The sequence below is a fragment of the Mercenaria mercenaria genome, chromosome 12, assembly GCF_021730395.1.
Source record: "Mercenaria mercenaria strain notata chromosome 12, MADL_Memer_1, whole genome shotgun sequence".
NCBI lineage: Eukaryota > Metazoa > Mollusca > Bivalvia > Venerida > Veneridae > Mercenaria > Mercenaria mercenaria.
Window position 1 is genome coordinate 27,851,308 of NC_069372.1, and position 16,460 is coordinate 27,867,767.

A 16,460-nucleotide genomic window follows, 5' to 3' on the forward strand; every position below is an offset into this window, starting at 1 on the left:
AACAGATTTTAATCAAACTTGCTTGTGAACAAGATAAAGACTGCATTTTGCAATAGATTTTAATCAAACTTGCACACAACTTGTATTGAACATGGAAAACAGTTTCCGATCTATAACTTGAGAAGCACTTGACCCAGAATGTTGAAACTTCATAGGATGATTGGACATGCAAAGTAGCCTATCCCTATTGTAGCCAACCATCAGTGTCTTTTTGACTTTCGCTCCTGTCCCCTATTGACTTCTTGCCTATTACGACTGTGCATTTGGGGAGACATGCACTTTTCTACAAAAGGATCTTCTAGTGTAACCTAGCACCTAGATGCTGGAGTTCTGATGCCAGCTCCAAGTCTCAATTTTTATTGAACCAAGCTGCTGGAGTTTTGAAGCCTTCAGACACAGTTTTATAGCCTTGGAACCAAATGCTTGGGTTTTGAGGTCAGCCACCAACTTCAGTTTGGACCTAGATGCTGGATTTCTATGACCAGCCTCCGCACTCAGTTTTACAACTCTGGACCCAGATAGTGGAGTTTTGAGACTTGCCTCAAAGCTTATTAATGATGAATAGTAGAATTTTAGTTCAGTAGTAACTGTTACTTTAAGTTTGCATACAGAAAAGGTTTGTTTTCTTTAAAGATAACCTTTCATGATAATGTACTGTATCTTAAGGTACATGTAAACGAGAATTACCTAATTTAGGATAGTTCTTAAACATTGAAGTACTGGGACTTTGTGGTTAAGGTTACGGGAGCTAGAGTCACTTGCCCCTCTCACCTGCCAGTTCAAAATCCTTGCTTGGGGTGTATAATTCTTTCATCTGAGGAAGCCATCCAGCTGGCTTATTGAAGGATGATGGTTCTACCCAGGTACCTGGCATCCATCCAGCTGGCTTATTGAAAGATGATGGTCCTACCCAGGTACCTGGCATCCAGCTGGCTTATTGAAGGATGATGGTTCTACCCAGGTACCTGGCCATCCAGCTGGCTTATTGAAGGATGATGGTCCTACCCAGGTACCTGGCCATCCAGCTGGCTTTTTGAATGATGTTGGTCCTACCCAGGTACCTGGCCATCCAGCTGGCTTATTAAAGGATGATGGTTCTACCCAGGTGCCCACCAGTGCTTGAAGAAATTCCTTGTGGGGTACCTGGGGTCTGTCTCCACTCTAAAAAACTTGGAAGTTTTTACATAAGCTTAATTTTGTTGGTGTGACATAAACAATACTCCATGATTCTTTAAGTTTCATATTTTTTAACAGTACTCTTGTAATCATTGCATTTTATACTTGTACCTTTTAACATAGAACACTAATTCTTGATAATACAGGAATGATGGGCATGTCACAAAGACTGGAAGGTTATCCAGATCATAGGTATATATATATGTAATGTGAACAGTAAACCTGTTGTCTTGTGCTCCAGCATGCTTGTGTCCTGTTTTGTTTCTATAGTGAACTTTTAATGTAGTACAGGGGGTATAAATTATCATTTCTGAATATTTTAAAGTGATCTAGTAATAAATTAAACTTAGAAGAAAAGTTTAATATTCTGTTGCACTCAGTATTTACAGTTAGACAGTTCATAACATTTTTAAAGTAGTTTAGCTCAAGCCTACGACAGCATGTCGAGGACAGTTCTCTGCAATGGTTTCAGGTCAAAGTCATTCGGTGTCAGAAGTTAAAGGTCAGATGACTTCTATAACTTATTAAACATTTGAACATTATTATCTTGACTTGTACAAAGTATAAGCTTGCTTCGTGATCAGCAAAAAAGGTGAAACCGGTTTCTCTTTTAACGCACCTGTTTTTGAAAAACTTGATGTATCACGTGATGGTGCGTGCATCCGTCTGTCCGTCCTAATTTGTGTTTAGAGCATAACTTTATAACCGTTAAAAGTATTGACATTAAACTTGGCATATAGGTAGATGGCAAAGAGACGATATGCAGAGCACTTGAACCAGCTTTGTAGGTCAAAGGTCAAGGTCACAAATTGAGCTAAAAGGTCAAAATTGGCCATCATATTTCGTGTCCGGAGCATAACTTGATAGCCATGCAAGGTATTGACTTCAAAAGGTAGGTGGCGATGAGATGATGTACAGAGCACACGAACGGGGTCTGTCAGAGGTCAAGGTCACAAATCGAGCTCAAAGGTCAAATCTATATGTCATATTTCGTGTCCAGAGCATTACTTATTAACCATTTAAAGTATTGACTTCAAACTTGGGGTTTAGGTAGGTTGTGATGAGACGATGTGCAGAAACCAAGGTGGTAGGTCAAAAGTCAAGGTCACAGCAAGGTCAGCTATTACACCAAACTTCATAAAAGTGATCATTGCCAAGCCTAGTTATGCATATCCTAGGCATGTTTGGTTCAATGTTTTTTCAGCAGAGTTTATATATAATGGCCCTTGATTGATCAATTTTTTTATGTTTTAGCCATTTCTGTTATAATAATATTTGGGGATTTCCACCAATTCTTACAGGAGTGATCATTGCCAAGTTATATTATGCATATTATTGGAATGTTGTGGTTCGGGAGTTATGGCTTTTTATTTGTCAAATGTTATTGTATTTTAGCAACTTTTCTTACACCATTGGGCAGATTCCCACCAAACCTTACAGGAGTTATTAGTGTCAAGCTTATTCATACATGTCATCAGCATGTTCTGGTTCAGTGATTTTCAGCAGAGTTATGACCCTTGATTTGTCAAATTCCACAGTATTTACACTATTTGCTGTATACAAATAGGCTTAATTTCACCAAACCTCATGAGTGAAGTGTAGTTGTGCATATTATCATCAGGTTCTGATTACTTTAAATTTTCAGTGGAGTAATGACCCTTGATTTGTCAAATTCTTTTATCCAGCACAGTTACTACTGCCTTGTATATTGTCTGAATGTTAAGGGTCAGTGACTTTCCTGGAGTCATGACCCTTGATTTGTCAAATTCTTTTATCCAGCATAGTTACCACTGCCTTGTATATTGTCTGAATGTTAAGGGTCAGTGACTTTCCTGGAGTCATGACCCTTGATTTGTCAAATTCTTTTATCCAGCATAGTTACCACTGCCTTGTATATTGTCTGAATGTTAAGGGTCAGTGACTTTCCTGGAGTCATGACCCTTGATTTGTCAAATTCTTTTATCCAGCACAGTTACTACTGCCTTGTATATTGTTTGAATGTTAAGGGTCAGTGACTTTCCTGGAGTCATGACCCTTGATTTGTCAAATTCTTTTATCCAGCACAGTTACCACTGCCTTGTATATTGTTTGAATGTTAAGGGTCAGTGACTTTCCTGGAGTCATGACCCTTGATTTGTCAAATTCTTTTATCCAGCACAGTTACCACTGCCTTGTATATTGTCTGAATGTTAAGGTTCAGTGACTTTCCTGGAGTCATGACCCTTGATTTGTCAAATTCTTTTATCCAGCACAGTTACCACTGCCTTGTATATTGTCTGAATGTTAAGGTTCAGTTACTTTCCTGGAGTTATGACCCTTAATTTATGGCCTTTGTGCAATGTTTGCATGGTAAGTAGTGGGAGACATAAGTTTTTCATGAAAATAAATCTCTAGTTACTCACTGGATTTATTTCAAGCCTAAAGAGTCGTTTCTCATCATGTCCCACACAGTGTGTAATAAAGTCCATAGTTCCTGCAACAGTATTACTTTAATCGTGTCTGGTGAAACAATGTGGAAATGCAAAAATGGTCTGATTATCACTGGATCTATTTTGTGAATTGACCTGGTTATTTGTTTGTGTTCTTTCACCATAACTTAGAAATTAGTCCATGGGTTTGCTTTAAACTTACTATGTAATTCGTCATCACCAACATGATGTAATAAATATTCAGTTGTTGCAGCCAAAACTGATAAGCCATGGGAAAATAATTTCAAAGCTTTCTAATTTTAAAGATTAACTTAATGAGAATTTTATTTCTTCATTGGGATATTAATGTGTATGTTGACGCAACACTGAAATCAACAAAAATAGATTCCCTGTGAAAATGATTCATTTCGCATTAAAAACATCTGTCATTCATGTGTCAGTATTTCATGAAATACTATAAAATCAGTTTCATTGTCATAAACTTTTACAGTTTCAGCCATGATGACATGGTTTTTTGTTTAATAATTAGTGTTAGACATAAGGCGAGAATCTTTTAAATAGTGACCATACAGTTACAGTATAACCTCTATGCTACGGAAGGTCGGTGGTTCTACCCAGGTGCCCGCTCATGATGAAATAATGCACAGAGGAGCACCTGGGGTCTTCCTCCACCATTAAAGCTGGAAAGTCGCCATATGACCTATCATGTGTCGGTGCAACGTTAAATCAAAAAAATAAAAAAAAAATAAGAAGATATTTTCCTTCCATAACAACCTCTGTATACCAAACATTTACTTGTCCTAGCAGTGTTCACTGTGGAGGGATTGCACTGTATATCTCGAGTATGTATGATTGTCGTCATTTAAGAAAGGGGTGCATTTTCATAAGTTTGATAGATTACTTTATATCTGCCTTTAAATTAAGTAAACATATGTAACACTGTTTTTGTTGTTTTGTAAAATCTGATTGCTGTGGGCGTGCCATTAACATATTGACTAATAGATAAAAACGGGAGATAAAATGATGCTACAAAAATGTAGCGAATTGAGTTAAAAATCTGAATGTTTGTTCAGTTTTTATTGGAATGTTATAGGGAGTTGTTAAATTTCTGTTTAATATCTTTTCGTTCTGTGTAATTTCCCTATAGAATTGCTGAGAAGAGCAGTTTTAGCTCGCGCTGAGTAAGTGACATAGAAAGTTATTCAAATAGTTCCACTTAATTTATAAGAGATAAATTTCACGGTTCCTTTTCTATTGTTAAAAAAGCAGATTGTGTTACAAGGGCTGTTCAAAAATAACTTAGACTTTGTCCCTAGCTTCTAGATAATTTAGTGAAGTTAAACAAGGAATACAAAATCATGATTCACAATCTTTCTACTAATTTCATTGCACATTTGATGTGATTTTGAACATACAGTCAGAAATTACAGTCACTTGCATGTACCTGGCACACGGTGATCATATTTCAATGATGTAAACAACAACTTGACTTCATCTAGATGCTTCCATTTAAGATTGCATTAATTATGTCTCCCCCAGGAGACATATTGTTTCTGCCCTGTCCGTCCGTACGTCACACTTCATTTCCGAGCAATAACTGGAGAACCATTTGACCTAGAACCTTCAAACTTTATAGGGTTGTAGGGCTGCTGGAGTAGACAACCCCTATTGTTTTTGGGGTCACTCTGTCAAAGGTCAAGGTCACAGGGGCCTGAACATTGAAAACCATTTCCGATCAATAACTAGAGAACCACTTGACCCAGAATGTTGAAACTTCATGCGATGATTGGTCATGAAGAGTAGATGACCCCTATTGATTTTGGGGTAACTCTGTCAAAGGTCAAGGTCACAGGGGTCTGAACATTGAAAAACATTTCCGATCAATAACTAGAGAACAACTTGACCCAGAATGTTGAAACTTCATAGGATGATTGGTCATGAAGAGTAGATGACCCCTATTGATTTTGGGGTCACTCCGTCAAAGGTCAAGGTCACAGGGGCCTGAACATGGATAACCATTTCCGATCAATAATTAGAGAACCACTTGACCCAGAATGTTGAAACTTCATAGAATGATTGTACATGCAATGTAGATGACCCCTATCGATTTTGGGGTCACTCCATTAAAGGTCAAGGTCACAGGGGCCTGAACATTGAAAACCATTTCCGGTCAGTAACTTGAGAACCACTTGACCCAGAATGATGAAACTTCATAGAATGATTGGTCATGCAGAGTAGATGACCCCTAACGATTTTGGGGTCACTCTGTTAAAGGTCAAGGCCACAGGGGCCTGAACATGGAAAACCATTTCCAATCAATAACTTGAGAACCTCTCGACCCAGAATGTTGAAACTTCATAGGATGATTGTTCATGCAGAGTAAATGACCCCTATTGTTTTTGGGGTCACTCCGTTAAGGGTCAAGGTCACAGGGGCCTGAACATTGATAACCAGTTCCGATCAATAACTTGAGAACCACTTGAACCAGAATGTTGAAACTTCATAGGATGATTGAACATGCAGAGTAGATGACCCCTATTGATTTTGGGGTCAGTCAATTAAAGGTCAAGGTCACAGTGGCCTGTTCATGTAAAATCATTTTTTAGTAATAACTTGAGAACCACTTGACCTACAATGTTGAAACTTAATAGGATGATTTGACATGCAGAGTAGATGACCCCTATTTATTTTGAGGTCACTTGATCAAAGGTCAAGATCACAGAAGCCTGAACAGTGACTTGAGAACTACTAGGCCAAGAGTGTTGAAATTTAGCGGGATGATTGGACATGCCAAGTAGATGATCCCTATTGCAGCCAACCATCAGTGTTTCTTGACTTTAGCTCCTGACCCCTATTGACTTCTTGCCTATAGGACTTTGCATTGGGGGAGACATGCGCTTTTTTACAAAAGCATTTTCTAGTTTGTATTTGTAAATTTCTGTTATTAATTTTGATGAACAATAACTAAGTAATAATTAGTTGTTTGGTTATAATACTGAAAACAGTATGAACTGTTATGCCTTACTAAGCAATTGGTTTTTATCCAGAGTGTCATAGATTGTCATTAACTTCGAATCACGTTTTTTTTGTTTTGTTTTCACCCTCGACCTTCCTTTACTTCTAGCAGGTCTGGGCCATTTGTGAATTGTTTGTACTACTTGAAGACCAAGGTGCAGAGGACCGAAAATAGTTTCATTAGTTTATAAATTTCATTCAGTGCTTGCCAAAATCTCTACATAACTTAACAACTGTCTGATTATCTATGCAAGCAGCTGATGACATTACATGCATTATAAACAATAATAGTCACTTAGATTAGACGTTTTTACTTCCACCTCCAATGTTCGAACGACGCCATACTTTCAGTGCATGGCGCCTAGACGTGTTGCTGTATTTTGGTGTATTTTCAGGTAAACAAGTGGACTGATGGTGTGAACATTAGCGGTCGAATTCAAATCATGATAGATGAAAAAGCGACTGCGTCAGATATGCATAATTATAGGGCTGTCATCGATAGAAACGATATCGATGTATCAAAGATATTATTTTGTCGATCGATTATCGATTCCCATTTTCAAAAATCGATATTTTACAGAGAGAAAAAAACTACCCAAATAAACACTCAGACCCTAAAAAACAACTAAAGTTCAAAAAGTTGTAAATTTGGATAAATGCAAAAATGGAGTGAAGGCAAAATAAAAATGAAAGATGTTATTAATTTTTATGTATTTCTTTTATTTCATAAATACAAATACAACACAATCAAACAGAAATATGGAAAGTAGGCAATAAAACTTAAAATAGCATTTACAGGAAGGTATATTGTATGCATATGAACAAATAGGTCGTTAATCTAACTTAATAATCAATATATCGATGTATCGTCGATATTTGTCTTCTGATATATCGGTATCGTCGATACGCCTAAGACCCAATCAATGACAGCTCTACATAATTATGGTAATTAAAATGTTCTGCACGCTTCGCCTTTTAGCAAAAATGTTACAAAAACTATATGAGCGAATTACACAATAGGACAAAGATTGCGAATTACAATCATAATTATATTTCACATTGCACTAAATGCAATAGGCGGCTTTTGACAGCCAAAGTCTGCGTTATTTTTAAACAGCCCACTTTTAATAACATTAAATATTACATTCTCATTTATATACTCTGTTAAGTTTCAATGGAACCTAAAATGTCAAGATTTTTCCATATTGACATCCAAACATATCGAGTGTATGACGTCATTTGTGACATCAGTTTCATGTATCTTGTCGCGTTTAGAAATTCTTTAAAGACGATATTTTCAGTTTTACTCAGGCTTAAGAACAAATATATCATTTATATAATAATATTAAGTATAAATGCATATGTAATTAAAAGATTATCAGATTTGCATCTAGAAATATGCACTCATTCTTTCGCGGACTAAAGTAGCGCAATATTTCCGCTGCTGAACTTGTGCATATTTCTCAACCTATAAATATTGGCACTATTACAGAAGAGAAAAGATATAGGTATAACATCTCTGAATGACCTTAGTATCTAAAGGATATTCAATTGACCATAAATTGACATTGTGTAAATAGGCAGGCCTCCAAATTTTATCCTGATTTTCAGTGATTTAAAAGTTTGTTTGAACTTAAATGTAAACAAGTATTTGTTAATAAACACTAAATCTAATCTGAAACAGAGTGTTTGTAAACTGACTTTCATATTAGTTTTTGCTGTTTGAAATATTGGATTGCTTCTGTTTCATGAAAAACTACTTGTCTTTGCAATTTTTCTACAGATATAAGGAATAAATTATGGGATGTAGGAGAAAATCGTAAATTTTTGTTTAAGAATCAAGGAAAATTTGACTCGACCATTATTATAACAAAATGCCACAATTATGCTAGATTACAGTAACTTTGCGTCTTATCTACAGTAAGATTTTCCTTCTTAATAATTTAAAACTCAGCTGAACAGTTTATTGATTGAATATTACTTGATGAGAAATTATTGTTAAAACATTGAAATATTGAAATTACTCAACATTTTTGTAAGGCAAATTCAATTTATTTCCTACTAACATTTATTGCAGTTTTAATTGTGACGTGTATTGTAAAATGTTAAAAGAGGAAAAGTTTAAGCTATTACATAGCCCGTAAAGAATTTATTACCTGGTGAATAAATCTTAATACACTAAAATATATCGAACTAAAAGCGATGCACCTATAAATGTAAAATACTGTCAGTTCATTGAGGCTTGTCTGCTCATTCGGGGCGAACTAATAAGAACGTTGTAGAAAATATTTATCGTACTATTTTCATCGTGTACCGATTTTACTTGTGATAAGTTTGTTATTAGTAAATTTGTTGATAATTGTGGTAATTTTCATGGCATGGAATGTTTAAGTTTCCTGTTTCAGTTTATTTTAAATAGTAGTAGTGGATTAAATGTTCAGCTTGGAAAATAACGGAATATTCATACAGTTTTGAATCTGAAATACTTTTATTTTTGAATTAGGGATGTTATAAAAATATTTAAAAGTATAATGCCAACTTCAGAAGCATCTTTGATTTTAGGTAAGTGCATACATTAGAGCCTTTTTCTTGTTTCCTTGTGAAGAAATTTCTATTTCCTTGTAATGAAGTATGTGTATTCATTGAGGGTTACTGGCAATATGCAAAATTACCTGAATAGAGACTGTTGTAGTCTGTCTGGAGTCCTGGTTCAAACTGCTTCAGTTATTATTTACTGCCGTGTTATTGCATTTCTGTTCTCTTAAAGCTAGATCAAGTCACCCTTGGACAAAATCCCTCTGTCTGTTATTGTGACAGTATCTTTGAAGGCTTTGGTTTTTAATTTAAAAAATAAACTAAAGTGCTAAAAATCAGTTACAAATAAAAAAAAATGCTTGCATTTAAATTTATTACTTTTCTTTTATTGAAAAATTTTGAACTTGTTATTTATGCGAAAATAATGGTGGCTGGGTAAAGATACATTGTGAAAATAAATAGGGGCTGAAAATAATGATGGCTAGGGGAGGATATATTGTGAAAGGGGGCCAGTAGACTTGTCTCCTGATGCGGAATTGTTTTACATCTTATCCTCAGCTTATTTCAATGAATTTTATTTGTATGTTTTCAGAGAGGCCCCGAACATGTTTTGGCTGTTCCTCCTCCCTAAAAGATGAACCGTACATTGAGGCCCTAAATAGCGACTGGCATCAAGCCTGCTTTAAGTAAGTATAACATAAATCATTGCACACTACATTAGCTAAGGTTTACACCCATAGAGAGCAAAATTTTCAGGAACTATTAAATGGAGTTTTTAGTCAAAATGTTTGGACTGCACATGAGAATAATGGGGTCATTGTCGTTTCTGAAAACAACAAATATGGTGACATCACATATCTATACTTTCGGTGAGGTAGCTCATATTGAAACCAGTGTTGGGTTTGCATATTGGACCAGTGAAATGAAAACTAGTAACTGGAAAAAATTTCTAGTATGGTTCTAGGAAAATACCTTCATCCTTACTTGGCAGTCCTCACAAAGTGTTACAGGCTGAATTTACATTGTATAATACCCTGCAAGTCTGTATTGAGCCAGTGTTAGTGAATCTTGGTTTGCCTGTCTGAGTTTTGACTAAATTTTGCTCATGAAGGGACCATTTGACATCCATTGAACTCCTATAGATACTGAGATTAAAGTTAGTTGCAAGATGAATACTACATCAATTAGACTATATAAAGTTTATATGATAATATCTTCCCTATACAATAACTTTGATAAGATAACTACAAACTTCCTCCTCATCCCTTCACAATATTTAAGGAGGTAGGTTACCTTTATATTTGTATGTGCGCATGTCCAACCGGAAGCTAATGTGACGATTTACGACGACGTTTACGACAAACTAAATGTGTTTGTATATTCATTCTTCTGAAAACAAATCATGAATTTGTCTTCGATCTGATGCTTTATGGTTTAATAATGCAGAAATAATGAATAAATTGCCGCAGAAACGCTTCAAAACAATGTTGCCTTAAAATGACGTCATTGACGTCATGACGTTACGTGTCAGTTACCGCGCAAAATTAATAGCTTTTATCTTGAAAGTACATAATTCTGTACATTTTCTTTATTTTTACTATTTTCAAATAACCATTATTTGCTGAAATATTTTTATGAGTCTTTTGATCTGAATAATAATCAATATTTTGCTTCTTTTATGTAGTTATATTGAAATGTTATGCGGAATGTAAGAAAATGGATGATGGCAACCAATGTTATTTGGAATATAGTTGGGTGAAAAGTTACTTGTTACGGCCATTTTCAAATAAAAAAGCTTGCAGTTTGATTTGTAATACCTATTTTTCAGGTTCCATTGATAATTTGTTACTTACATACTAAAACTAAGATCTAAAATTGTTCAGATTTCAGTAGAAAATTGTGGTTTCTTGAATTGAATTGATGTTACCATGGAAACGAAGCCCGTGACCTATGTATCTAAATGTAAAATTAAAAAGCGTTGACATGGTCTATTTAAGAAACACAGCTTCGGCTTTTTATTTTCATTTCGACAATATCCATGAGAATAATAGCAGCACGCTGAACGATTTTTTCATGAAAAATGGCAGACGAGGGGTACTGCTGTACGTATTCTAAGCTGTGAAATTTGTTTGAATAAATGCAAATAACACGAAAATGTAACCTACGTTAGAAAATAATATGTTTTAAAGCTACATCAACTAGAAAGGTAATCTTATTCAATATTTTTTTTAAAGAAATTACAACAAACAGCAAGATATAAGCTATTTTAAACATCTCTGTTGCCATGGTTACTTTAAAATTTAAGAAAAATAGGGTACCATGTAAAGTGCTTGGTATTTTGCTAATAATATTACCCAAATATTTCATGTTGGTCATTAACAGAATGGCACTGAAGCCGTCGAAAACCCCTATTTTTTTATACATAGTTGTTTAAAAATGAGAGAAAATGCGTTACCATGGAAACACGAGCCCCGCGACATATACATTTTAAGCTTATATTAGAAAGATAACGTGCATACCAGTAAAATTATCAATTATGCAGATTTCTACGGATATCAATGAAACTAAATTGCGCTGAAAAGTGTTAAATATCCGTATTTTCCTTCTTCTTTCAATATGAAATACCTTTGGAGGGTCATGTTCTTCAAACCTGGATAAAAATTGAACTTGAAGGGACAGAGACAAACGAAATTGAGATTGTAGCAGTTAAAACTTCATATTACACGAAATACAAAATCATACTGCGGTTCAACTAATTTGAATTTACCCTTGTAACAAGGTATCCTACCTCCTTAAATCAGTTGTAGAATCATAAATAAAAGTTAGCTTGAGAAGGAAAAGGAAAATTAAGATATGAATAGGTGAGTCATGTATCAAAATTTTATGTCATTTAAACTCATTTTACCACTTTTGCACTATTACTTTAACAGTAGGCGAAATTTCAGCTAACCACAAATTATTTGATTGTAACCACAACAAAATGTACACAGGGTTAGGTATTTTGTTTTATAGATTATTGTTAGATGCTCATTGTACAATTTTGTGCATACTTCATTTAAGAATTTTTCTGACTAATTCTAATCTTAAGGTAAATGGGTGTTGGCAGAATCGAGCTCAGGCTTGAATTTTCTACTTTTGCCATTTCTCATTCTATTTCTCCCAAAATACATTGTATTTGCTTTGTCCATCTCTCCAGTTTGTATATCTCCCTCCACATGTCTTTCACGTTGTGGCTGGAAAGTGTATTTCCTTCTACCCTTTAATTAAATGAAGCAATATTAGGAGATATGTGCTTTTTCCAACAAAACAGAACTTTGGAAGAACACTGTATAGTCAAACCTGTGTTAAGCAGCCAGCCTAGGCAGCAACACAATCTGGCTGCTTAAGATAGGTGGCTTTGTAAGGCAGGTTGGAATTAGAATAAAAAGTGAATAAGGGAAGATAGCTAACTTGTTGCTTAAAGCAAGTGCCTGCTTAGTACAGGTGTCAGCTAAGGCAGGTTCAATTATGCATGAATAATTCCTACCACATTTTGCAAATTTTCTGTATACATGGCTGTAACTGGAGTCTTACAGTAGTTAAAGTAGTACTCTAGCATTTATTTAACAGCACTAATGTACCCACAGTTGTATTGGTGATCATTGCTGGATGCGGGCTTGTTATTGATTCTTGGCTTGCCACCTCAGCATATTATAGTTTTTAAACAATACAAAAAGAGACATCCGCTAGCTGACTCATGTCTCCATAGGGAGTGATTATCGATGCCATTTTACGAGCGAGTTGACATTTTATTTGTTACAGAAATAATGTGTTAAAGGAAATCTGAATTAAGTTATGGTATATTATGTGCTAAGGGATATTGACATAAGTTTTTTTTTAATGAATATAATACCAGTCGGATATGTAATTGTTTGTGTACTTTTGGATGCTTTGTACAACATGTTGCTGATTACTGTGCTGATAATGTAGAAATATTATTGCTCCGAATGGATTACTAGTAGTTCAGACTTGAATCTAATTATTGTAAAAATTCAGTTTATTTTACATGCAGGATTAATAAATGTTGTGTGGTGCATTCATTATTCATTGCAAATTAGGAGTAGTTCGCCATGAAATAGAAAATAATTAAGTAAAAAATGCTTCTCAGAGGCGTACAAATTGTCCTTGACATTTCCGGAGAAACAGCAAAAAAAAGAGGAAGCATTCAATATTTTCTGGTGAATGCAAATAGAGCAATCATAAAATATTCACGTGGTAAGGTTCTGTGATAAGGTTCCACCTTACTTGAGGCTGTGTGTTCATTCTGTTTAATGAGGAAAAATGAGTCATTGGGTTTTTTTAAATCTGCGACAGAAGGCTCTTATATTGATCATTTGAAAATAAACAGTTACTGCAAAAAATTGGTTTTGAATGCATGATGTTGCAAGACAGACTGGTGACCTTCTCGATATCCTACTATTTGATCAGACTGGATTTTATACGATATTGACTGGAATCAGTCTGTTTTGGGAGGCTGGAATTATAAAAGCAAAACAGACAATATGGATTATTATATGTTTTCAGTGATGCGAGTATTTATGCGAATGTAAGTATAAAATTGTGTCACTTAATTTGTCACAAAAGCGTTCCATCATGTTAATGTTGAAGATTAAGGCAGCGACTGTTCTTTGAGGACACTTTAATATTAAAGTTTGGCACCACAAGTTTCACCCCGTACACTTTGTTCAAAAGGAGCAGAATCAAACCTCGGTGATAGAGAAATGTATTATTATTATCCCCCGACGAAAGTCGGAGGGTTATAGTTTTGGCGTTGTCCGTCCATCCGAGCTCACATTTGCATACTTAGGTGGCTATAGGAACAATAGGTAGCTGTACTTTTCCTTTGATGTCATTCATTCCGTAAGGCTTTTATGTGGCTATTTTTCTCTTACGTGGCTAAAAGAACAATAAAGAGAACAAAAGAGTAGCCACGTAAGTATCCATATGTAGGAACTTCCGTCCGTCTTTCCGTCCGTCCTTCCGTCCGTCCGTCCGGAGCCATATCTAGGAAATGGTTGGGAAAATTTATTTAAAACTTCATGTACATGTTCACCACTATGAGTTCTTGCGGCCCGTCAAGTTTTAGCCAGATTGCCAAAGTAACACCAGAGTTATGGCCCTTAGAAGTTTCTAGTGTTAACTATATAGGGTACTGTAAATATGGCAATTTCTGCATCATAACTTTTGATATATTTGACCAAGAACTATGAAACTTAAACAGAATTTAGATCACCATAATGTGGTTGTGTACACACAATTTCGTTTGGATTTATGTGTAAATTAAGAGTTATTGCCCTTTAATTGTATTAAAATCCACATATTTGTACATAACAAACTTACCATTTGGTAGAATTTCATTAAATTTCTTTCATTCTTTTCCATGAACATTTATTGTAAACATGTGAAGTTGTGTACCCACACCTGGTCATCCTCTTACGTTGATCACTTGATCACACCCCTCCCCTGACACCCCCCCCCCCCCCCCCCCCCCCCAAAAAAAAAATAAATAATTATTTTACATTTTTTTCAGACAAACTTCATAAACATGTTCACCACTATGAGGTTATGGGGCCCATCAAGTTTCAGACAGATTGCCCAAGTAACACCAGAGTTATGGCCCATAGAAGTTTCTAGTGTTAACTATATAGGGTACTATAGATCTATAGATATGGCAATTTCTGCATCATAACTTTTGATATATTTGACCTTGAACTATGAAACTTTAACAGAATTTAGAGCACTTTAATGTGGTTGTGCACACACAATTTTATACGGATTTCTTTTGTAACTTCAGAGTTATTGCCCTTTAATTGTCTAAAAATCCTCATATTTGTACATAACAAACTTACCATTTGGCAGAATTTCATTAAATTTCTTTCATTGTTTTCTGTGAACATTTATTATAAACATGTGAAGTTGCGCACCCACACCTGGTCACCCACTTGCCTTGGTCACACACCCTCCCCCCCCCCCCCCCCCCCCCCCCCCAAAAAAAAAAAAATTTTTTTTTTTCATTTTTAGCTCATCTGATTTTTTTTAAAAAAATGATGAGTTATTGTCATCACTTGAGCGTTGTCGGCGTCGGCGTCGGCGTCGGCGTTGCCTGGTTAAGTTTTATGTTTAGGTCAGCTTTTCTCCTAAACTATCAAAGCTATTGCTTTGAAACTTGGAATACTTGTTCACCATCATAAGCTGACCCTGTACATCAAGAAACATAACTCCATCTTGCTTTTTGCAAGATTTATTGCCCCTTTTGGACTTAGAAAATCAGTTTTCTTGGTTAAGTTTTATGTTTAGGTCAGCTTTTATCCTAAACTATCAAAGCTATTGCTTTAAAACTTGCAACACTTGTTCACCATCATAAGTTGACCCTGTACAGCAAGAACCATAACTCCATCCTGCTTTTTGCAAGATTTATGGCCCCTTTTGGACTTAGAAAATATCAGATTTCTTGGTTAAGTTTTATGTTTAGGTCAACTTTTTCTCTTAAACTATCTAAGCTATTGCTTTGAAACTTGCAACACTTGTTCACCATCATAAGCTGACCCTGTACAGCAAGCAACATAACTCCATCCTGCTTTTTGCAATAATTATTGCCCCTTTTAGACTTAGAAAATCATTTTCTTGGTTGAGTATTATGTTTAAGTCAACTTTTCTCATAAGCTATCAAAGCTATTGCTTTAAAACTTGCAACAGTTTTTCACCATCATAAGTGGACACTGTACATCAAGAAACATAACTTTATTCTGCTTTTTGCAAGAATGATGGCCCTTTTTAGACTTAGAAAATCATGGGTAGGACAATATTTCTAATACACAAAAAAAATCAGATGAGCATCAGCACCCGCAAGGCGGTGCTCTTGTTTATTTTAGATTTTTTTCAAACCTTCCATGATTATTTATCAACATGCAAGTTGTACCATTCCCCCACCTCACTCCTCAATACAGTCATGCCCACCACTGATCATGCATCCTCTACACACACCCCCCCCCCCCCCCCCCCCCACCCCTCCAACTTCACCCTTTTACCCTTTTTTTTTTCATTTTTAATTTTCCATCAATATTTATAATCAACATGTGAAATTTTGTTTCCTCTCCCGTTCCCCCCACCCACTAAAAAAATAAATATATACATTCCGTTCCAGTTAAACTTCAAGCTCACATTTCAATTAACTGCAATTAATTTTAAAAGCTAAGCTTATTACAATAAGCATATCCCATTCAAATAAATTCTTTAGTCAGGATCAAAGTATCATACATTTATTAT

The 16,460-nt window shown here is 35.3% G+C and overlaps 1 protein-coding gene across 4 annotated transcripts in view; it reads left to right on the forward strand.

The window, feature by feature from the left end:
* Positions 1-16,460, forward strand: part of LOC123534569 (LIM domain kinase 1-like) — a 56,388-nt gene that overhangs the window by 17,309 nt on the left and 22,619 nt on the right. The window contains exons 1-2 of one of the 4 annotated variants that reach the window (XM_045316860.2): positions 8,884-9,182; positions 9,748-9,841. In XM_045316860.2, the coding sequence (XP_045172795.2) occupies positions 9,152-9,182; positions 9,748-9,841 (125 nt within the window). In that variant the 5' untranslated portion in view covers positions 8,884-9,151. Of the gene's footprint in view, positions 1-8,883; positions 9,183-9,747; positions 9,842-11,986; positions 12,017-13,038; positions 13,741-16,460 lie in introns of those variants that run through there. The other 3 variants (XM_045316861.2, XM_045316864.2, XM_045316862.2) reach the window with 3 other exon arrangements.